Below are 24,448 nucleotides of genomic sequence, written 5' to 3' on the forward strand. Positions count from 1 at the left end.
GTCCTACCTCTGCCTTCTTTTTCTTCCTCTTCTTTCTTTCCCTGACAGACTCTTTCAATAACTCCGTGTATAAATCAATCAAACACTGCCTGTACGTTCCGGCCACTGCCACTCCTCCGCTTGGGGCGCCCCTCCGTGGATGTCGTCGCACTGAGCGTTTGCCTGGACTGCCGATGCCAACGGCCGCTCTGGTTACCATGGTGACCTAACCACCGTCATGACGCTCCAAACTGTCTCTGACTCAACGTAGCTGCTGACACATGGATCTGTTTCCTAGTTCAGGCAATAGTGTGTGTCTGCAGAGCCGGAGACCGCACGTACAGGGCTGCTCCTGGAGGGCTGCACGTGGAGGGCTGTACTCGTCTTCTACGGCCCTATAAGTGCACGGCTTCTAGTTGGGGTGCGCGACGTAGTTTTAAAGGGTGACTTCACTCAAAATATACTTACAATTTAAGAAGAGCATTTTTAAACAAACAAGTTAAGATTTTAAAGGTTTATTCCACCCAAAGTGCTAATTATTACAAATATAATGATAATTCCTTGGTTGCTAAAACTTGCATTTGGACAAACTGTGTATTTAACATGCTTGTGTTATTATCAGGTAAAATATGAATGGATCACATGTTGTGGACTTTGTGGGCACGAGATGTCCAACAGGAAAGTGTGGAAGGTTGAAAAGAGGCGGTACACAATGACAACTCTGGAGCCAGATATTTATTTAAATTTCTTTTACATTAACATTCCGGTTCTGTGCCGGAAAAAGCATCCCCCTCTCAAGGAGCGCATATTCTGGCAGTGGGGTCTGCCGGAATGTGCACCCCCTCCACCAGTAACTCTGTCCCTAACTTTTCAGCTTATGCTCAGACCACGATCATCAATAAATGTTGTGAATTTGGTGGCTTTAAGTCCTTCGGGGTCAGAAATAGAGAGGGGTGCATATTCCAGCAGACCCCATTGCCAGAATATGCAACAGTATGCTAATCAAATCATGCACGACATTTGGTTGTTTTTATAACCCAGCGCATAATAAATCTTTAAACCTTTCGGATGCTTCCAGTTTATGTTCAGGCCTGTCTCTGGAAGACGATTGGCTGATGGTGGACATGCGTTTTAAAGTCTTTTAATGTTTGTTGCAGAAAGCACGCAAGCATGTACCCTATAAATCAGTCACATGTGTTCTATTAAGCTTATTAAAGGGCTAGGCCATTGATTTATTGTTGTTATTTGAACGGCAGGATAAAGATTAAAAATGTGTTTGGTATCATCACAGGTGTAGTGAAGTGAAGACTGGCCCAGACACAGAGAGTTCAAGTCATATAGCCTTTAGGAAATGAATGCAATGGTTACAGTCTCATTCAGACAGACAATGTGTTTTCCCATCCTTTCACCACAGAGTTAATCTGGATCAAAGATGACACCTTGATTCCTCTATGCATAGGCAAACAGATCAGACAGCAGCAGTAGCAGCCGTTCCGATGTAGTGGTCTTAATTTTTTTCAGTTCTCATTGCAACACTGACCAGCGTGGTAGGAAAGTCAGTCGTGGAGGTCTGTTTGAAAGCTAATTGTTTTGTTTTGCCTCAGGTACACTGTTGCGTATTCATTTAAGTGTTATTTTGGCCACAGATGATACTTGGCTAAACTATCTGTCTATATAAAGTTAATTGTTCCATCTGCTGAGGTTTAGTGTCATAAATGGCTCGCAGGGGCCACAGAGATCCACTGGCAGCTCCCTCGGCTCACTTTTAGTGCTGATATAAAGCTTTGATAGCTCGGTGTTTATGTCTTCCGACAGATGGTGTGTGTGTGTTTTAATTGCGACTCAGTCAGCCTGATGTGACCCGGAGATCACACTTGATGTGTTTAATGTGTTATCCAGCAGCGGAATTCCATTCATCACCTTACAGATGTGTTTATTTCATGTGTAATTTGAGTTTTCGCCACCATTTTGATGACTGACATTCGAATCGTTGTTTGTAATAGCCCTTGTTATGATGCTGTGGTTTCACCCTGATCATCGTATCCATCTAATGTTGAAGTGTTCGCAGTTGTTTGCAACAACAGGAGTTGTGTTGCAGATGAAGAGTGCCATCTGACCACACGAGCATCACTTGTTTCCATCTGCTGGGCCAGTTTGAATGAGACTCTCAAATATTTGTGGCATCTGCACATTTGTAAATTGGTAAACTGAAGCCATCTGCAAATCTCTCAACATTTGGATTGTTAGCTTAGTATTTTCTTTCTCCACCATTTAGTAAAATCCATCCATCATCTATACACCGCTTAGGGTCGTGGGGGGGCTGGAGTCTATCCCAGCTGACTCAGGGTGAAGACAGGTTCACCTGGACAGGTAACCAGTCTATCACAGGGCTACACTTAGAGACAGACAACCAAGCACACTCACATTCACACCTACGGACAATTTAGAATCACCAATTAACCTCAGCATGTTTCTGGACTGTGTGGGAAGAAGCCGGAGAACCCGGAGAGAACCCACACTGCACGGGGAGAACATGGAGACTCCAAGCAGAAAGATTCCGGGTCTCCTCACCGGGAGGCGAACCGGCGACCTTCTTGCTGTGAGGCAACGGTGCTAACCACTGACCCACCGTGCAGCCCTGTTTTATAAAATGCATGCTATAATTATTAAGACATTCTATTTCTGATTTATGCTCAAAATAAACTGGTGGGTCAACACGTATGTTTTAAAATGAGACATACCTTGTGTAAATAGTTACAAATTCCTCAAATTAAATAACACAACTCAATACTTGTCGGCACCATACATTTCTTTAATAGTTTGTGAAAGTTGCACAGGAAAAAAAAAAAAACAAAAACCCTACAGAACTACGGAAAGAGCTACAGTGAGGAAACAACAGGTTTTCAGCGGATATAACTACTTACAGTGCATTAATTATTACGTAACAGGAAAGCAGCAATAACAGTCTGCATGTAAAGGTTGTAAATGACACTATGAATACAACGTAAGAAAAAACAACTGACTTAAAACGTTACGACTACACATCCACTGGTCAGTGAATTATCTGTATACCCTTTGGCGTGACATCGCTAAGCTCTCCTGAATGATTCCTGTACAAAGCACCCATATTTCAGCTGGGTTGTCTAGAAGCAAAAAAACAAACAAACTTGGGCTTATGACTAGAAGGTTGTTGATGCAATTTCCTGGACAACCTGAGAAGATCTGTTTTGAGGCAACAACACTCTCTCAATAAGGTGCCTTTAAGCAAGGCACTTAACCCCCAGCGGCACATTGTGGGCACCTTCCCCCAACGTGCTGGACTGTACGAATGTCAAAGAGTGTTAAGAAAACATAAGCAACATAAGCTCAGTCTGCTCGCCCCGGATAAACAAAGAGAAAAAAACTTTACAGTACTCTGATATTTCTCCAAACTCCCATTCTAGTCACTAGTATTCAAGTACCTGAGAGCATTGTCACATTGTCCTTACGTCACCTGTAACAGCGCCAGGGTTTGGTGTTTAACCATAAAGCACTATGGTTAATAATTCTCAGTGAAAACGCACACAGTACCAGTAACATTTGTCTTCCTGACGAGTAAATTAATGCATCTGTCGTGCACCGAGACATGAAAAAACTGTTCCTTTTAGATACTTCTCTGGCTGTAAACATTTAAGGCTTTAGTGATTTTTTTTTCCTCACAGTAACGTTTTGAAATGAGCTAAGGGAGGATTGTCCTACCACTGTTGTAAATTGGTGTTGAGCAGCTAACAGATTTCCTATCACACCCTGATAATGCAACAAAATCTGAAAGGGGGCAGATTAAAAACAATTACATCAAGATTAGACAACATACATTCATCACTTTAGTGCTAAAAGAAACATTAACTTTCCATTACAGTCCCTGTAATCAACATATATTAGCTAAAATATAAATAGCAATTGGGCTATAATACACAAACAGTGGGGGGATTGGGTACCGTGATCATATCTGGGAGAGAAAATTAAGGCTGAAATGCAAAACACAGCAGTGGCCAACTCCCACCACAGGAGGGCACTGTTACATTGGCAATACTGCTTCAGTCGTCTGCTCTGAAATCGAGTGTCCCATAATTTAACCATGAGGCACTTCCGAACTGTTAACATTGCTCACAAATAACGGTTTCATTTAGTGAGAACTGACAGTCGTTAGCAAAACGTGACACACCTAAACATCTCTACTTTCCAACAGTGTTTCATCTTTTGAATTCATCACTATGAAAATAAAGCACCAAAGGTTTGAAACCATACTTTTCCATTTTAGGATCGACGCCTGAGTGTCAAAGACAGCATGTTAACACGAGTTCCCGTTTCTTCATATAGCTGGAGGGTGGCCAATGTCCAATCTCCTCTGTGCCGAACCTCTTTTTCGTGCAGCCGGTGCGGCACTGACTACACTTCCCAGAGTGCCTGGGGTTTGGAAGAAAGCCTTTGAAGAAGACACTGTGGGTTCTTTAGGGGTATGAGGAGTCTGTGAAGAGAGAGCGAGAGAGGAATCTAAGTTTTGACAACATTTACATTTCTCAACTTTTTTTTTTGGAGAACACAGCTTCTGCTTCAATCACACTGGCCTTAATTCATGTCACTGTGGACCAGATGGCATGATGACGTATCTCAGGGTTCTTATGTTCAATATCCAAAACTTTAAAACTGTATCTGTAGACTCTAGAAGGGCAAAGTTGGTTTCTGCTCACACCTTACAAGACTGTGACCAGGATGAACAAATATAAAATCCTGATGAACTTTGGAAAGTCAAAAAACACACAAAAAAGCAGAAAACACTAATCTGCGTGTTAGTGCATTGTCTTTCCAAGCCACAGTTTGTGTGACACATATACACATAAACCCGTGCGTAGAAAAAGACCACTTACATCGGTTAGAGATTTGCAATGATACAACTACAAGAATCATCCTTACATCACTGGACTCATGAGCTGGAACCTGTGAATGTTGAGCACTAGCTGTTGCCAGTTTTCAGTCCACTAACAAATCATTTCAGCTCTACAAGGAGAGGTTAAAGCATTACTTCATATTAGAAGGGAGAGTGGGTGGGGAAGAGAGATCTCCCATGATTAATGGCTCATCCCAGCGTGGTCATTGACTTGTCCTGTTGTTTATAATGCTGCATTAATTTTTCATCCAGCAACGCATCCAGCTACTCCATCTGAGATGAGCAACACCAGCAGAGCTATATTGGGCTCTGCCGACAAGGACATTGATCCCCATTTACCAAGTTGGAGATTAATCAGCTGTGACAGATCAAAAGTGTCTCTGATGAGTAAATGAGGGGAAACCGTCCACAGAACAGATGCTGCAGTGGCTCGCATGTCAAGCTGTGTTGTGGCATTTTGCAAGTGCCTGATACCAGAAAGGTCACATATCATTTTGAAGACCAATTATGTTTATGTTAGTTATTTTTTTTTGGAGCAGGCAGCTGTGTGTATGTGTGTGCATTGCTGCAACAGTCCAGTTATTTCTTACCAGTGGTTCTGATGTGTTAATGCTGACTGACTGTCGTGGTCCTGAGGGAGAACGCGGCGTGCCGGCCGCCGACCCGTAGAGCCTGCTCTGTTCTGGAGTAGACGGTGATGGAACCGGTGACCGGCTGAGGTCTGATGCTGCTGCTACACTGTAAGGTGCTGCCCCCACCATAAAGTGGGCAGGTGACATCATGGCAGGCAAACTGAAGCTCAGTTTCGTGTGAGCATCAGAGCCTTGCTGCTGAAGACTACTGGTGACCAGGGGGTAGTGGGGGAGAGCCGCAGAGGGCACCAGGACATAAGGTAGCGCCAAGGCGGGAACGCTGCTGGGAGGAAGTGTGAGACTGGCTGGTGGCTGTCCGGCTGACAGGAGGAAGTTGAGGCTGTTTAGACCTGGATAAGACAGAACGGGAGAACTGGTGAGAGGTGCTGTAGATTTCAGTTTTACTAATTATTGTATCATGTCATATTTTTTTGGCCTTTGTGCCTTTATTTGATAGTGTAGTCAGAGAGAGACAGGAAAGTAGGGGAGAAGAATGGGGGGAGGACATGTGGGAAAGGGTCATGAGCGGGATTCGAACTCATGACCTCCATATTGGGACTGTAGCCCTGCACATGGGACACCAGCTCAACCAGGTGAGCTATAGCGGCGTCCCATATCATTTTTTGAGACTTCAAGTAGTGAAAACATATTTTTCCATACTTTAATATTTCACAGAAAGCATGTTCTCCAAATTATTTTGTAAAGAATTTCAACACTCTTAGAATATCCACTCACTTCAAGTTGAAATTTAATCAATTTCAACCAATATGCCAATTTAAACTAAATATAAAGGTGCAGCTCAGTGTTGTAAGTCCTTGGTGTTACATGCTCTTTTTCTTCACACATGAAAGCCATATTTCCATTAATATATCCATTAACATCAGACTCTGTGTCCTGCTAAACTCAACTCAAACTGTTTGGACGTTTCCCTGTGTACACTGGGTTTTTAGAAAGTTCTACATTACCTGCATTATTGGGTACGTAGAGGTAGTGTGATGGCTGGGCGTGCTCACTGCTGCTGTTCTCACTGAACACCTGCTCTCTGGAGAGGCCTGCAGGGCGACTAGGGGGGGTCCTGGTATCAACCGTCTGTGAACACTCTGACGCTTCTCTTTGAGGTCCAGCTCTCATCTGGAAAGAGAAACAACCACTGGGAGTGAATTGAAGTGGACTGACTGATGGAAATAGAAAACAGATGTGCAAATAACTCATTTTATTGCAGTGCCAATGGGATGAACATTTTATATTGTTCCCTTAAAATTCTGCATTTCGATTGAAGCTCAAAAATGATTACTATGCTGATGAACACTCGTCCCTTCCAGTGACTCTGATGCTAACTTGTGCCAAGTCATCTTCCTGATGTAAAAGTGTAGTCCTTCTAGTCTACTTTCCAAATCTACCTTTGGAAAGACCATCTTATCATGAGAAATGGGACTTTCCAATTACTGGGATTATGTAGTCTGATTTACTGCACTGGGTTTTCCCAATTATCAGACCTCCTATTCATCATCAATATGAGAATTCTGTAATTACACCAGAGACGAGTTATACCGATCAGCGAGCATGTCGTATTTAATATTTTCCATTTAACTGTCTGCTATCGATAATTGCTAGCCGGATCTTCTGATTGTGGATGCACAACTACAGAGAAAAAAAAAAAAAGACAGCATGCAATCATAGTGCTGCACTCAACCAAATAATAATGTTGTTCCAAGTCAATTTTCACTGGAACAAGAACAATGAATAATGAGGACTTCATTTTTTTTTCTGGAACATATCTGAACACATCATCATACAACACCTCCTCACCTTGTCACGGTCCTCTAACCCAGAAATCTCCTGCTTTTTCACCATCTCCGCCTCCTCACTCTCATCCCTCTTTCTCTTCCTCCCGTCGACAGAGTCCGACCTGGGTGACCTCTGTCCTTCGGGGATCTGGTCGGGCTTGTCTGGCGTCCTGAACAGCATAACAACAGAGGGCTGGGACAGGCTGGGAAGGTAGGCCAAGCAATGGGGAGAAGGAGAGGAGGTGAAAAGAGGCTCGGGGTGGAGGTGAGGTGCCAGAAGGGTGGGATGGCTGGAAGCTGGGGGAAGGGAACTGCTGTTGCTGCTGCTGCTGTGTGAGATGTTACTCTGCAGTGGTGCGCTGGGATGGTTTCTGAAGAGAAACAAGAAAAAAGGCAACACATGAGTCAGTTTTGAGCTTGAAGATTTAATTCTCTGCTTGAGTTGGAGTTGGTCTTTCAGTGACAGCATGTCGCTTAAGTTTTAAACAAGTTTGAACTTTTTCATGCTGAGAAGTTCCATGCAAACTTCTCACCTCACCTTCTCCTGTGCTCTGCATAAAACACTGTTCACCAGTCACAACGTTTACATCAAATAGCTCTTGGAATTGAGGAAGTCGCCCTAATGTATTCCTGTTTGTTTCCACCTCATCAATACATTGCAAACCAAATGACAGCATTATGTGTGTGGCACAAGTTTCTCAAGAAGCTGACAGGACAGTCACACATTCTTTACATTTACTGTGTTGTAAACGTTTGAATGGATGAACTGAATCAGTTTAAAGTAGACATGCAGAATCAAAAACTGATGATTTGTAGATAAGTGTTTTGTGATCATTCTATGAGATGAATTAAACTTTTCTCTTTTACTTTGTCTCGCATCACCACTCACCCCTTTAAAGTCTATTTAAATGAGATTTTTAAACACGTCATACATGTCAGAAAAATTCTGAAAATGTTGGAAAACACTGAGCAATGTAGTACTGACAACTGCTTTTCATCATTTTTGTAATCAGCAGTTGTTGCATGAAGCCATACTTTGCCCCTAACTTTCATAGCCGACATCTGTAATTCACTGATAATCTGCTCGTGAATGCTACTAAATCGACTATCTCCATCCCCGGCCTTTACGCGGGAACCTGCTTGTATCATCGGCAGGGCTTGGTTGTGATTTCAAATCTAACATCTAACTTATTTAGTTAAAACTAACTGCTGTTCATTAGTACAGTTCATTTAGCCAGGTAGGCCATAAGTCAGGTTTCTGTGGTGTGGTGAACTCAGAACACATATATTACTGCTTTAGACTGACTTTAATGGCACAACATTGTCGTCCCCATCTGAACCTGTTGCTAGCAGTAATACCAGTGGCACCTATTGAATGAAACTGGTCACATAAATGTAGCAGCTGTAAGATCCACAACCTCCACCGGGTTTCAGTATAGACGAACTTCTTGTCTAAATCTTGACTAAATGTAAGTGACGTTCGTGAGCTCGTCCCTGAACCCTTGGAAAAGATGCTGTGTTACTAAAATGACTCTATGTCCCTGTGATCTCTCTTGCTGATGTGCAGATTTTGAACTGGCCTCCCGTCAGCCATAAACCTTCAGCTCTTATCCTGTGGCCTACCACTGCCCCTAGTGCATTTTTGCCTAGCTTCCCGTCTAAAATATTCCTTTTCAACACACACTTTCATGTCTTATTAGCTTTCTCCCTCCAAAAACACTTAACAGCCACAGCCTTGAGGCAGCTGAGGTTTGACCACAAGCAGGCCAACCACATGACGGGAAATAACAAGAACTACTGTGTACTCCATCTATGGAGCCAACAAATACACTCACAGGAGACAAAAACTATTCATATCCACTGCAGTCAGATCCTGTTACATGTAGCCTAAAGCTGAACACATCTGCCAGTATAAACACCGGCACTCAGTGTAAAATATTATGGAATACAGAAGATTAAAACGAGATTGAACACGGGGAAGGGTCATAGCATCTTCACTTGACAAAAGAAACAGCTTTCAGTGTCTAATGTGTACAAACTGAGAACCATTTGGCTGTAACTGTGCAACTTTAGCTAGAAAATTGCTCTGTCTGAGATGAAAAAGGAACCTTTAACCTTGTTACAGGCAGCTGATGTGGATTCTCTTCATCAATAATACTGATAGTCTGTGCTGGCAAAGGTTAGCAGAAAGAGCTACTGCTTGCTGTAAATTCTGTGGCAGTAAATCTGTGGTGGATGACTGCAGATAAAATGAAATCCAGTGAATGGGAGAGGGATTACAGAGAGTGTTGAGTATCTGCGTATGTGTGTTGGTTTTAACTCACTCAGTCCTGTTTCCAAACTGCAGCTGACAGACTGTGCTGCTGCTCATGGCCTTCCTGGAATAGTCCACAGGGTGGTTTGGCAGACCTGTGTTTGAGGAACAAAACGCTGTCAGAAGAATATTCAAAATGGTCTGCTGTCACTAACCTTTCTATTTTAAATAACAAACAATGACATGTACAACGACACGTGAGTGTCTCTTACCCGTTAGTTCACGTCGTGGGCTGCTGGGAGCAGAGCTGACCTGCCGCTGGATGGCAACAGAAGTTGGTGTGATGTTGAATGAGGCATGACGTGCCATCTTTGCCTTTCTGAGGTCCTGGCATGTCACTGGCCGTGCACTGGGGTCAGGTGGAGTGATGGCTGCTACATTCAAAGTGTTTCCTACAGATGATGATAATGAGATGCATGAGAACTGAGGCAGCATCAGTGACTCTTTGATCCAAAACACTTCAGAGGCATGATGCACCAGGAGTCTTGGAAAGAACTCAGAAGTGTCTTCAGGTTCAGAAAGTTTAGCTGACTAGGCTTGTCTTTAATTCTCACCTGCATTTCCAGAGTTGCTGAATTCAACTGGGCCGAGCCACTTGAAGGCTGGTTTCCTGCCTCTCTCCTCTCTGACATGAACCTTCTTTATGAGGCCCAGGCTGGTCAGCACGTTGGCAATGTCGTACAGGCGCCGCACTTTTGCTGAAGATACAGAGATTGAAAGTTTAATTTTGATAAAACAGAACAAATACAGTTTGATTAGCACGACGTGTTGCTGTTCTGTTTGCCGTCTTACTCTTGTACTTGCTGTGACTTGATGAGTCCTGACTCTCCTCGATGAGGATCTTTGCTGCTGCATCCAGGGTGACAGTCTGAGTTTTGGACACCAGGAAAAGCATAACAAACTTCTGGCTCATGATGCGCAGGGATTTGTCTTTCCTATTGCAACCAGCTGCAAACACACACACAAGACAGACATTATGAACATATAGTAAAGCACATGCAGTATGCCACAATACTTTTTTGACCAGAAGTGAAATTGCTGCAGCAATATATAACTACACATAATAAAAAATAACTTAACTAAATCTCATCGTTTATAAATTAACATGTCACATCTAAAGACACCCAATGTCCTCATAAAATGTCCTTCAATGCTATCTCTGTAGCTTGGATCAACCTTCCATCTTTCAAACTTGTTAAACAATAATGTCCTCTGATCACAAGCCAACAGAACACTTTGTTGTCCAGCCACTGCCTTAGTGATGTTGTTGTAGCTGTTTGTTGTTCTATAGCCCTGGCTACAGACATCACATGTATTATTACATCACCTGGAGTCACCCTCCTCATCCACACACACACAATACCAGCTGCCACTAAACACCTAATGGATATCAAGGCTTGTCACCAGGCTTTACCTTTGGAAATTACCTCTTTGTCGTGAGGGCCACATTGCCAAGTCAACAAACACCCTCTTAATTACAAGCCGTGTCAGTGTACAGGGAGCTAGTGTTACTATGGAAACTAGGCTTGTATCAGTTGCTGTGAGTTTAAGGCTCTTTTTAGCGGCAGAAATAATCTTGGGCAGTTACTCCTGAGACGATACCTACACTTAAATTTTTACACTGTGGCATTTAAGAGATGCTCTTATCTAACAGTTTCTACAACAAACTGCAGCTCTTTTATTTCTGCCATTAAAACAGTCAGAGGTAAAGGCCCTGCAAAGGAAAGTGACATGCTTTTCCTGTAGTGTTGAGTCTACACAATCAAAGCTGTAAATTTTAATTTCATGTGTTTGTTACCGTTGCCAGCGTCTCCCTCCCCTCCGTCATCTTCGCGGCCTGGTCCGGCCTCGGTGGCCAGCTCCATCTGGAGGTGGTAGCCCTGCTGCCGGCCCTTCCGCTGCAGCTCCTCCAGCGTTGCCTCCAGCCGCTGGCGACCGTACCAGGTGTAGCTGTTCTTTGCTATCCGGCCCACTATTGTGAGAGACTCTAACACGTTGACGATGTCGTAGATGCGCCGCCGCTCCACTCCTGACAAGTGTGAGAGAGTGGAGACATGACACACATGTTCCTCTGAAATCTCTGCTCGCATGTGAGTAACAACCCAGCAAATGGTCAGCATTAAAGATGCTCTCAAGATCCTTTCAGCTCAGCACCCCTCCAATAAATATGCAACGACATGTTTGTATTAAAACTAGGTCTCCATAGCAACCACCCCGAAATGTACTAACATAAAACTTTATAATGCTCATGAAACACAGATTAGCTGCCTCCATTATCTTCTCCCATGAGGTGTTTACAACAGGCACGACTTAGGACTAATTACAGTCATCAATATCCCCCCACTGTTCGACCTCTTTCTCTGGTTCTTACCCAGACTGTTCGCCACCTCATCCAGTGAGATCCAGATGGGGCTGTGAAGCGGTGGGTAATCGGGGTAGAGGGCCAGGAACTTTTGGCAAAGCAGACCCAGACTCTTCTGTTTCCTGCTTGGCTTTTTCTCTGCATCATCTTCTCCATCCACGGCTTCAAACTGCACAGACAGAGAAATGCATGTTGAGCAATGAGCCTGATGTTTTACTACTAATTTTACAGCTGAAGGGTTTTGCCTTGTGTGTCACCATCATCCAGGGTTACAGTTAATAAGGTTGTTGAAGGTTGCATGAAATCACACATCTCAGTCAATAAACTTTAATTACTGCTCTGTAACGCTTCTTTAAGAGTATATATGTTCAATAAACTCCCACAGTTTCTAAAAACATATTTTCAAAAGAAACAATAACTGCAGTTCTTTGCTCAGTGGGCTAAACAAGAATGAGACATTTCTAAACCGAGAACTTGAAATAAATCCCTTGATGGCTATTTTAGAGACCATCTAGAAAAAGGTGTGTTTTAAATCATACAACATAGCCTTTACTATCTTTTGGCAGCTATTGAAATTACACACATCACGCACCTGACATGAGTCGTCCACCTCTGCATCGTCCACCACAGTGTCTGGGATCGCCGGCTTGTCTTTATCATTCTCTATTGGTCTAAACAGCACCTTTTTCATCTCTCTGTCCCGAATGTCTGGGCTAGCTGCACTGATGAGCATTTTCAGGTTCGCTGTGGGTGTCCAAGGTTCAGTCAGCGCGGTGTGTTTGATGGGGGTGATGTGAGCCAGGTCAGGGGTGGCGCCTTTTCTGTTTATCAGCAGAGCAGGGACGGCGGACTCTGCAGATTTTAGCGGCGTGGATCTTCTTCTCTCCGTGTACATATTTTCCTGTGATGTAGACAGTTATGTGGCTGTATTAGAGAAGGTTCGCCTGATTCTGCAGTAATGAGGTAACAAACATTTGCTCACACTCCTTCGGGGAGTCCAAACTGGCAATTTTTAAGCAAAACATGGCATCACAAAGCAACATTATGTAGTTTTGCTAAATCGGCTGTTGTATGAACCCAAATCTTCATCTAAAAGATCCTGTATAGGAAGTTAAATATTGACTCTAGGACAGAGGGGGATCTGAGGCACGCTGATGAATTTAAGTAGAATACTCAGATAAGAAATCAAGGCCTTTCAAGCAAACTCATCGGTTCATACGTCAGGCCTTGTTTAGCATTCTTATAGCCTGCAAACTACTTTCCGGTATGAAAACCTTGGTGATCAGAGCAGAAACCCCCCTTAGCCCTTATCTTCTAGGTCTGCCTCACTGTTAACATGCCACCACATTACCCTGAAAACCTCTCTCTGATGAGCTTGACTAAGCAGCTCTCTTTCAGTTGCATCAGATAAAAACCTGCCACACCTGAGATCAAGCAGTAGTCCACCTTTGCCTACCTTTTGTTCACTTTGGCCCCCATCCTCCTCCGGCTCCACCGTGAAATGCTTCCTGGGGCTTGTGAGGTCTTTCAGTGCCAAGCATTCACCTTCCATCTCGAAAACTGTATCCAAAGCAAAGCCGTGTACAGAAAGTCAGAGGTAGATTCTTGGTCGGGCTAATGGTGTTGTTACAGAAGTAGTAGTCAGTGCAGAAAACTCAGACCTCAGCGGTCAGCTGAATTTGGCGCAAAGAACATCAGCTAACTAGCTCTAGCGGGCTAACTGCGCCTCACCTCCACTCTCACATCCCCTCCTCTTTACAGTAGTGATTAATCCTAAGAAACCTACTGGACTGCAGCTGTGTCCGATCTGAAGGTATTAATAAATGGTGATAGTAAATTATGTTAAGTTGTAGTAAGATGAACGCTTATGAACTTAGTAAAGGGTCACAGTTTACTCAAATTACTACAAATCAGCACGTCGATTTAACTAAGGTTGAGCTTGTGGAGGGTAATAACTATATCACTATGACTTATTTATAGTGAGTAAGGCTAAGTTAGCGGTAATTAGCCACGGAGCTAAGGTAACTAGCTCCGCTGACCAGCATACCGCTACTCAGACAGCAGGAAACCGCTGGAGGGAAAGCAGAGGACCTCACCTCACTCAGCTGCTCAATGAATGAAATGTCCCACCGCGGCTCCGTGCTCGGTTTTACACACTTGTCAGCGCGTAGTTTCTTCAGACCAACATAGCAGCTTGTTTCCCTCTTCAAAATAAGCGGGCAGTTCCTCTCAGGCTTCTCCTCCGGTCCCGTCCTGTCCGGTTCGCGGACACTCTGTTCTGTCCCTCAGAGACTCGAGCATCACCCGCTCAAGCTTGTTTTCTGGCGCTCTCGGGCAGCTGCCTCCCACCAGCCAATCAGCGCCCTGGTTATTGGTGTCGTCATACGGCTCGAGCCAGTCAGCGTCGTCGAGCCCGGGTGCGCGCCTCAGCTTCCCCCAATGGGCGTTCACGGACGGCCACGCCTGCGGAGACGTGTTGGCGGGGCAACCGGCGCGCTCTGTGCGAGCCCCAGGAGGGAGGAAACATGCAGAGGCCTCACTCCGCAGCTGTTTGTGTGTACAGGACCAGAAATCACAGCGGGAAGATTTGTGATTATGTAAGAAGCACTTTTAGGTGTTTTGCATACAAAGAATTCTAAAATAGTGTTTTCTTCGTAGAAAGAACCATTTAGAATAATAGAGACACTGTTAAAAGTTAAATCAAGCAGATATGGAGCTTCGTACAAAACATTTATTAAAAAAAAATAAACTTAATTTAAGGGCTTGTCAGTGCGATGTGGAAACGAGTAGGGGCAAAACTAATGCTTAGTCCTCTTGCTTTCGGGGAATAGTTAGAAAACAATGGATGCTTACAATGATTAAACTTTTTCAACTACATTATAACTTTGCAATAGTTGCCTCATTTGATTTATTTCAATCCTAACTTATATTAACATTAACAAGCGCCGCTCCTGTTCCTTTCTGGCGACTTTAAACTTAAAAAAAACAAAACTTTTTGATAAATTGAAAACACCGAAAAGTTTGTAAATGAGCGATTCATCTTCCTCATAGAGGATCTTTGACTTCCAGCTGAGCGTTTCGGCTTATCTGCTGCTTCTTCCCCCACAGTGACACCAGCGTCCAGCAGAAACCCCTGCGCCCAGAAACCCGTTATTCATACCTTTAACCTCATAAGCCTTTGTCTCTGCGGATGGCTGTAATTAGCTCTGTGGCTGAAACAAGCAGATGGGAGGCGATGAATGGGGGTGGAGAATAATACGAGTGGCGCTAATAGTACCTGTACCAAAGCGCGAAAAGCGGTGGAGGGAGAGAGGGGTGACTTTTCAGCAGACACGGTCCCGCCCTGTATGCAAACAGCTTGGCTGAGGACGAGCCCCAAGTGTTTGCATACTGGTCCTCAATATACAAAACCAGCCTCCTAACGTTGTGCAAATGTGAGCCAGTGCAGAGGACTGTTACCACAGATTTGACTCAATCACAGATGTGGTGCAGGTTTCTATAGGCTGGCTGTCAGCTCAGAGCTATCACATGTTTTATCTAAAAGATTATTGTAATGCATTCCTTCTTTGTCACAAAAAAATAAAGTTATACTCCTCAAAATTCCAATTATTTTATGGTATTGCTTCCGAACCTGAAGAGTGAGACCCCCAGCTAGTCCTTAGAGAAATATGAGATGATTAAGGGGGTAATAAAGGGTTTATTCTCAACATGAATTTCCTCCAATTGTTAACTCTTCATTAGGAGCTACTTCACACCCTCTGAAATTCTTCGAATAAAACAATCATGGGAAGCTGAAAGATTGGATGAAGCTGCTCTGTAGTATAGAACAAAGAGCTGTACTTCGACCTGAAATCTCTACTGATTGTTTCTTAGTTCCAGTAATTCTTCTGTTTGCCACACAAATGGCCTGTCTTCACTCCCGTGGAAGTGGTCTCCTTTTATTGCTTTTCAGCATTTCCTAATGGTCAGTTTAATTTGACTTCTTCGACGGGAATTTAACAATAAAGACCCTTTCCGATAAGAGTGAAAACAGATGTCTACAAATGTCAATTAAATTAAAATATTATTTCATATTAAATCTAAAATAAATGATTGCATAAGTATTCACCCTCTTTTAAGTGACTTAACTTAGTCCACACAGGTCAGTTGCTGCTAAAAGTCACACAATTAGTGAAATGAAGATCATCTGAGTTTACAAAAGGGGAAAACTTCCAAGGGGGGGTGAGTACTTTTGCTAGGCACGTCAGTGGGGCTATAGGGAAACTATTTATCTAGTTTCATACTAAAGCCCAAGCTGAGGAAAAGAAATGATTTCACCCAACAGAAGCCTAACTTGACATTCAGGATTCACTGATCAGTGCCAGACTCGTGATGAATCATATGCCAGGACTACAAATTCATTTGTGGACTGTGACCCAGGGTATTTCCAGCCCAAATCTGCCCAAGTCACCTCCAACAAGATCTTTAAGCTGTATGGAAACCACTCTGATCTCAGAATGCAGCCAAGTGCACAACAGTCAGCCAAGTTCTACACATCCATCCATCCATTATCTATACACCGCTTAATCCTCACGAGGGTCAAGGGGGGCTGGAGTCTATTCCAGGTGACTCAGGGTGAAGGCAGGTTCACCTGGACAGGTAACCAGTCTATCACAGGGCTACACTTAGAGACAGACAACCAATCACACTCACATTCACACCTACAGACAATTTAGAATCACCAATTAACCTCAACATGTTTTTGGACTGTGGGAGGAAGTCGGAGAACCCGGAGAGAACCCACGCGCAAACTCCACACAGAAAGACCCCAGGTGTCCTCACATTTAAGTTCCCTTAATGTGAACAGTTTCCTTACTTACAAAATGTCAAAATCCAATTGGGTGAAACATGGTGCTTATGTTGGACAAGTGTGAGTGCAGATGTGGAGATGGCAGCTCTGTGTGTACGTGTGACTGACACTGCTGGTTGACTTTGAGTGTTGTTACGTGAGAGAGAAAAGGACACAGAGGTGGAAAAAGAAATTGTTCAAATGACCATTGAACTGATGAACTGTTGGTTGACTTTGTGAGTGTTGTTATGTTAGAGAGAGGGACACAGAGGTGGAGTACACCCTTGTAGGCAACACAACTTTTGTATGTTGTGTTCTTGTTGTCTCATCCACTTTTTCTTTTTGTTTTTGACTTTCTGTGTTTGAGCTCACAAACTTAATTATGTCATTACACTCCTCATTAGCCACTTAAATTACATTCTATGTTTGACGTGAGCTGGGGCCTTAAACAAACCACATTAAGAGGCATCACAGCTCAAACCAAAAGAGAACTTGTAGCTGAATAAACTGTTTACCAAGTTGTTTTGTTCAGAGTTAAATACTTAAATACTTGGCACAGAGGCTCTTTTCCAGCAGTATTCTGTTTTCACATGTTAGACAGTGTTGCATTTAAACTTCAACCTCTTACAGCTTTAATACTACAGGCCTTTGCTTCTTCACTGCTCAGTCTAATACAATCTGTTTGGATGACACTTTCATTTGTTTTTAGCAGACAATGCTTTTTCAATTTCATGCTTTGTGCTCTTGCCACTGGTGAGTGAGCTGCAGCTAACTGAAGTTGTGTTACACATCACTGACATTATCTAAGTTAAAAAAAAAAAAAAAATTTAAAAGCACATATGCACATGTATTGGGCCTCCAAACTTTTTCCCTTGGTAATGCTATTGTTAGTAGGCACCTTCCATGTAAAGTGATGTTTTTAGCTAAAACTTACTGCATTTCAGATGAGTAACCTTACAGGTGGTATAAATATGAGTTTTAATAATAAAGAAAGTTGTAGTCAGTATATTAATGATTTATATAAGTACAATGCAAGTAATAATTTTGCCTATATAATGTCACTCTGGCGCTTTTTTATTAACTATTTACATTTATAGTAATACAGCCTATTCAATAAATGTAGTAAAATAAAAGCTATTCTCTATGTGTCATTTGAAATGCATGCATTTTTCTTGTTGCTAGTTATGTAATCTTTTGGATAAAACCCCTGCACAACATTTAGATTAAAATCTGTAGCGTTTTAATGGCATTATTTGATGATAACCATTTCAGTGTAAAATGCAACAGTGATTTAAATTCAGTGGTCCACATATGTTAAACTGTAATGTTCTGATAACAGGTATGATCTTATTTCTGACTGTTTCAGCTGCGTGCACAGCTTTTATTCTGAGCAGATCCACAACTGGTGATTGAGCTTAAGGTGAAGCCAACAAGTCCAGGCATGTTCTGTGGGTGTTACTGATGCAAGGCATTCTGGGAAAGGCTGAAAACCACCAACTCAAACAAGCTACAGGCAAGACCTGTACAGAGTGCCCAAATTAACTTTGGGAATGTACTGATCATTGGACTAAGAGAATACAACAGTTCAGTGGAGGGTGGAGATTCCCTTAATGCTCAAAGGTTCATTTGATTTCTGTCTGTCCTGTTGGACTCTTTTCACTATTCTGCTTTATTCTGCCCTTTCTCTCTTGCTTGTCAGATTTTATTACTTCCACATAATCTTTCTTTTTTTTGCCACAGTTTTGCTGTTCAGTATTACAGACTGACCTTTTAACAAACTGCTCCCTTGGAATGATTCACATTGAGCTCAGACATTTTATAACATCCACAATGTCTTACTTCTGACATTGGTATCTAGTAAAGACTTCAGACAGAATCCTAAGTCTCACATGTGACCTGTTATTTATTATGGTGCATCTTTGTTGAACTAAGTCTGAATTTCCCACTTTATCAGATCTGTCTTTCTGAATTTATGTAAATGTATGTTTTGTATACTCTCCTGGCATGCTGACTCTGACCTATACAGTTTACACAGCTGGTAAATGCTGCCATGAGACATTTAGAACCATTTTAAATGTCTGTAGCTGGCTCAGGCTGAAAAAGAAAGGCTGGAGAGCAGAGATGGAGTACATCTCTGCAGGCAAAGGTGCTCTCGTTGTAGATCTCTCGAGTGTGGCTGAATAACAAAGGTTGCTTTTCTTTTCTAAGTCAGAGTGCAACACTGATCCAATCAAGTAACACATGTAGGCATGAGAGATCTAATCAGAAGGTACTGTTTAAAAAAAATGAAAAAAGGACTGGAATGTGACTTTTAAGTGTCTCTGAGGGGCAGCGGGTTGGGGTCACCAGCACCATCATTAACATTCTCCCAACTTATTGTGCCCTTCTGTGGTTATTACCACCCAGATGGTACCAAAACTTTTATGAAGGGCTTCGTAAAAATAGAGAAAGCGTCGGCATGTCTGCTGAGGATGGAGCTGCAAGCACAAGCAGCATTTGTGGCTGTGTTGCCATTGGTACGGTCATATAGGTAACAAAATGGTGTGGATGGTGTTATAGCAGTGAAGCTTTTACAATAGCTGTAATGTATGACAGCTGTTATGTTATTATTATATCATAGAAATCTAGATTTTCTTTATATGTAGCAGAGTATATGGCTAGTAACAAAAGGCACATGTAGATGGAATGTAAATTAATTTAAGAAAAAGCACAAGAAGTTATTTTAAATTCTCCGCTCCACTGTGACTGATGGTGAAGAAAGCTGAACTATCTGATGATCTTGGCCAAAAGCCAAGCAGCCTTTTAAAGACATAAATCAAATATTCTTGGAAGGGAAGAGCCATTAGTGCAACAGTACAGGTTCCTTTCTACATTGTGGGCTTTTAGCTAATGTCCTTGTTCCCATCGAACAGTGTAGTGGGCGCAGAGATCAAATAAACTTGAAATTGTAGATCGCAAACATAATGAGCCACGGAGGGATCAAGGAGAAAAGAGGTGTTCTGATGTTCCTCTTAAATGCAGAAGAGTCCAGCAGATATACGCTGAAGGAGAGTTGGGGGTTTTAAACAAAATACATAAACTAACTGAAGGACTTAGTGTAATTTGAATGATTGTAGAGTTAATTGGGGATTACTTGGTTCCCTTGAATGCTGCCACCCCTAAAGACAGTTCCTATTTACTTCTTTAAAGATGGGGAAACGATCAAATCTTGGTCAATCAATTTATAGTAGAACAGTCACACCATGAACATAAAGATGATTTTGAGCTTGACTTTTTCAAACTTTTTTCACTAATTCTCAGCATCTAAAAATATTGTTTTTAGCTTAGCCCTCATGTAAACTCTGTTCCACAGAGTTCGACTAATGAGACCGAGCAGGGCAGGCGCAAATATGGGGTTCAGTTTACAAAATCTGTACCTAATATGTGGACACACATGTTTGTGTGAACGCTGAACAATGTGTCTGCGTAACCATGTCACTTAAAAATGTGTTAATGCCATATAATAATGTACAGCGCCAGGCTTGTATGTATTGCTGCAGCAGAGGGCTGGAAAATATAAACAGTTGGAAATAATATAAGTCACAGATATCAGAGTTTTAAATTATGTATGTATGAATGTATTGAAAATGTATGTGTCTTGATGTATTGTAAAAAATGTTGTGTAATGGTTAAGATCCAAGAGGTTTATTGGCTTATGATTATATTATAACCTAAACCATGATATTTTCTATAACTAACCAAATAGTTGTGGTGCCTGAACTTAACTTAACAGTGGGTGAAAAACTTAACTCCTATGTGAAAGCAATTGTAAAAACTATTTAGACTCACTTAACTAATGAGGTATGAAATCAAATGCAATTAAGTCAAAGAAATTCCACTGCTTGCTGACAAAATCATGGTTTCAAACAGCAGCTTAGACTGTGAGGCAGGACCTGAATCAACATACCTGATCCTGAACAAACAAACACTCTCTGGACGCCTTCATTGCCTTCAGTGAATATATTTATTGAAATCATGGTGCTGCACACATCAGAGTCACTTCAGCCACCCTGCTCCCACCATAAATGTACAACATCAAGATGTGTCTCCTTATCGTTGTAGGCTGTGCTATGAATCAAAAAAACAAAGACACCACAGTGACTTCTCATCATAAAGAGTAGATGAATACTGGCTCTTATATCAAAGGTTGCAGTGGTCTTTCCAGATGATTTCACAGTGATTGAGAAATTTTACAAATACATTTTATTTCAGTGATTTCTATGACAGTGGATATATTCAGCAAGACAATAGATGACAAAAACGTGATATCTAGCATGTACCCTGTTAGGTATACTGATAGATTATACAATATATCCCTCCTCTCCCCCCAACTAATTTGTAAAACAGCAAAATTCCAGGCTAAAGATCTTAATGAACCAGACTATTCTGATTATGACAAAGTAAAACCAACACGGAAAGTCCCTTAAAAGTAACTTATTGGAATTACGAAAATGTTTAATGTTTCTTCAGAAAATTAAATCATCTTTGAAGTTTCTGTAGTCTTACAAGTGTTTCCATGTGCCTCAGTAGTTTTAAGGTGCTGTGTCATTCAGGTAATCCTCTCCACAGTCAATGATCCTTCTCAGAGTGTTCAGTATCAGTGTGTCGGTGTCGTCATTTGTCTCGGTTTCTGAGCTGTAGTTCTTCACCATAAAGATGCAGTTCAGTGGGAAACCCAGCATCACACTCAATTGGTCCACCTAAGTTCAAAGAATATTGTCATTAATAGTTGGAAAACCTTACATTTGACTGTTGTGCTCAGTAAGTGTGTACAACATACGTACAACTTTAAATGATTTAGTCAAATCCTTATCACTGAGATTACACATGTACATTCGCTAAATGAGATTTTTGTGTTAACATACTGAAATGTACAGGACTTAACAAATTTATTTGACCACCTGTCATAAACATGAGAAACCATAAATGTTTACAACTCTTTTGAAAACCTGTTTCAAACTAAAAATGTTATTTATTTTGCAAATAACAAACTCAAACAACTAAATAGTCCTTTTTCACACCTAATAACCAAAAAATAGATATTTTCTATGGCCGCCTTTGGCCTTGATATCAGCTTGCATTCCTGCTGGCATTGTTTTTATCTGCTTTTCAACAGTCTGTTTTGTTTTTGAGTTTCAAGTAGTTTCTAGTTGCTTCTGATCAACTTTTGTCAATCAATCTTTGAATGTCCTACATCCCAAATTTGTTCAATAGGATTCAAATCCAGACTTTGACTTGGCCAGAACTCCAGATTCCTTTTTCTTGGTCAGATAGTCTCTGCACAGCTTTGAAGTCTGCTTGGGGTCGATGTCCTGTTGGCATATGAACCCACAACCAATCAGATTCAGTCCAGAAGGGATTCCATGATGCAGTGAGATATTGTGGTAGACGTTGTTGTTCATGATACTGTCCAATTTCACTAATTTGACGGCGCCCTTTCCCCAAATTGAACCCCATACCATCATGAAATCTCCACCGTGTTTCACTGTAGGTGCAATGCATCTGGCATCAAAACGTTCTCCAGCTTTTCTGAGGACAGAAACACCACAATGCTGACCAAAGAGGTCAAACTTGGACTCGTCCGTCCAGACTACCTTCTTCCAGTCATCTACAGTCCAGTGTTTGTGCTCCCTGGCAAATCTGAGGCATTTCTGGATGTCTGCAGGCCTCAATAATGTCTTCGTCGCAGCTTTTCTTCCCTTTAAGCCTTGTTCCATCGGTAATCTCTCATGGTCATTCTGGAGACGTTCTCAGACTCTGATCTAGAAGCATTCATCTCTGCCTGAAGACCAGCAGTGGTCTTCCTTCTGTCTCTAGTACTTAAAATCTTGAGGTGTCTGACATCTGCTTCAGTTAACTTTTGTATCTTGTCTTTTCCTTGGTACCAGTCTCGGCAATCAACTCCAAAGCATACTTGACCACACCGTGAGAACACTTTATGTCTTTCCCTGTTTGTCTCAGAGACCATCCAGCATCATGAAGTGCTTTGATGTGGACTCTTTCATTTTCAGTGAGCTCTTGACATTTCACCATTTTGAACAGGAATGAGGAATTTCAAACTGAATTCATCTTTTTATACCCAAATTTGAGCCAGTTCACTGGCCTTCCCTGAGAAGTTAGAAATTAATCAAGCATAACATTGAACCACTAAAACCATTTTTTCTGTTGAGTAATACAAATAAATAAATAACTATAATTTGACATCTTAAAAACATCATTGCAGTTAAAGAGCTTCTACATACTGGTGTATTGAACATTACAGAAACATAAACAATGATTTTGGTAATTACCAACGCTGTTAATTTAGGGCAGCTGTGGCATAAACCTGACACTGGGTGGTGGTCTGAAACATTTGTTAAGCCCTGTACATCTGAATTATAGTCAAACTGATGTTGCATTTATGTGCACACTCTCCACAAGCTCATTAAATATCAGCTTAAAACATACCTGTTGCTTCAGGTACTTGCTCTTGTAGACATTCTTCACATCCTTTTTGACCTCAGGACAGGCTTCATCAACTTTAGTGAGAACAGCAATTTGGGGAATCCCTGCCATCACAGAGTAGAAACCAACACAGTGGGTTATTTTAATATTTTTCTGGTATTTGAAATTGAAACTATAACTGCTATTGAAACTGTTGTATCTGCTCTCACCGATGTCACTGGCTGCTTCTCTGACCTCCCTTATCTTCTGCACAGAGTTGTCATCCATTAGGCTCAGTGTGGTGGCAGAAACAACACAAACCAGAACATGAACTTGGTCATCAAGAGTCGGGGATTCGTTGTATTTTTCATCACTCTCAGACAAGGTGGACCTGGGATCGAACTGGAAAGAAAAGTGCATGTTAACAATTTCTGATATGTTTTTCTAGGACAACAAACACATTAGTTGTTGAAACGGATCACAAATCAGTACACACTGTGCACACTGTATTTACTTAATACTGTGTGACGCAGGTTAAAGAATGCAGTTCTCGTACCTTGTAACCTTCTCTTACGTGTCCCTTCATGACCAGTTTGATGTCTTCTACATGAACTCCTTTGTTAGAGCCCTTCTGAAGACCCATAGTGTCACTGAAGACAAACGGGTAAAATCTCCCTGGATTTCCTTTCTGGATTTTAAAAGTCCTGTACTGTAAATAAAAACATTATTATGACAATATTCCAACAAAATAACAGCCTAAACAGTTTATCATTTGCTTTTTACTCACTAGCTATATCATGACTATTTGTTCAGTCTCTATTCTGAAGCGACCTCCGATAGTAAAAAGTTCTTTAGAAAATACTTGGAATATGGCTCAAGTGATTTATGAACTTTGGTATTTTCATGGAAGCCTTTAACAGTATATGAGATTTAAAAACAAACAAACAAACAAACAAACAAACAAACAAACAAACAAACAAACAAACAAACAAACAAACGTATATTCTGCTTTATTGATACAACCACAATTGATTCATACTCTTTTGGTGAAGCTCTCAGAGGAGTTTGTTTCTGCCAGAGCTCGAGTTGACATCCTCCCTCGTAACGCAGCGTCAACAGAGTTGATGAAGCTGGACTTTCCAGCACATGGTGGTCCA

At 41.8% G+C, this 24,448-nt stretch overlaps 2 protein-coding genes across 2 annotated transcripts in view; both read right to left on the minus strand.

Annotated features, from left to right (window-relative positions):
* Positions 1–2,770: 2,770 nt before the first annotated feature.
* Positions 2,771–14,206, minus strand: e2f7 (E2F transcription factor 7). Its single transcript, XM_008303521.1, has 13 exons — positions 14,098–14,206; positions 13,458–13,561; positions 12,594–12,902; positions 12,011–12,170; positions 11,438–11,668; positions 10,432–10,587; positions 10,194–10,337; positions 9,852–10,031; positions 9,650–9,734; positions 7,348–7,696; positions 6,504–6,669; positions 5,497–5,888; positions 2,771–4,486 (listed from the first exon to the last, which is right to left on the minus strand). The coding sequence occupies exons 2-13, from the start codon at positions 13,551–13,553 to the stop codon at positions 4,331–4,333; spliced, it is 2,424 nt and encodes an 807-aa protein (XP_008301743.1). The 5' UTR covers positions 13,554–13,561; positions 14,098–14,206; the 3' UTR covers positions 2,771–4,330.
* Positions 14,207–20,813: 6,607 nt separating this feature from the next.
* The window catches only part of LOC103373603 (interferon-induced protein 44-like), a 13,248-nt gene continuing 9,613 nt past the window's right edge, over positions 20,814–24,448 (minus strand). The window contains exons 5-9 of the mRNA XM_008303524.1: positions 24,331–24,448; positions 23,848–24,000; positions 23,522–23,693; positions 23,316–23,416; positions 20,814–21,568 (exon numbers count right to left, since the gene is read on the minus strand). Of these exons, the coding sequence (XP_008301746.1) occupies positions 21,401–21,568; positions 23,316–23,416; positions 23,522–23,693; positions 23,848–24,000; positions 24,331–24,448 (712 nt within the window). The 3' untranslated portion in view covers positions 20,814–21,400. The remainder of the gene's footprint in view (positions 21,569–23,315; positions 23,417–23,521; positions 23,694–23,847; positions 24,001–24,330) is intronic.

This window comes from Stegastes partitus, unplaced genomic scaffold, assembly GCF_000690725.1.
Source record: "Stegastes partitus isolate 25-593 unplaced genomic scaffold, Stegastes_partitus-1.0.2 Scaffold2024, whole genome shotgun sequence".
In the NCBI taxonomy this organism is placed as follows: domain Eukaryota; kingdom Metazoa; phylum Chordata; class Actinopteri; family Pomacentridae; genus Stegastes; species Stegastes partitus.

What these genes read in the sequence shown, in the direction of transcription:
- e2f7 (XM_008303521.1), bottom strand. Translation starts at nt 13,553, where the DNA reads ATGGAAGGTGAATGCTTGGCACTGAAAGACCTCACAAGCCCCAGGAAG. An exon ending in CAGTTTGGAAACAGGACTGA is followed by an intron (nt 7,697 to 9,649) that starts GTGAGTTAAAAC and finishes GTTTCTCTTCAG; the next exon opens with AAACCATCCCAGCGCACCAC. An exon ending in CTACGTACCCAATAATGCAG is followed by an intron (nt 5,889 to 6,503) that starts GTAATGTAGAAC and finishes TGTCTTATCCAG; the next exon opens with GTCTAAACAGCCTCAACTTC.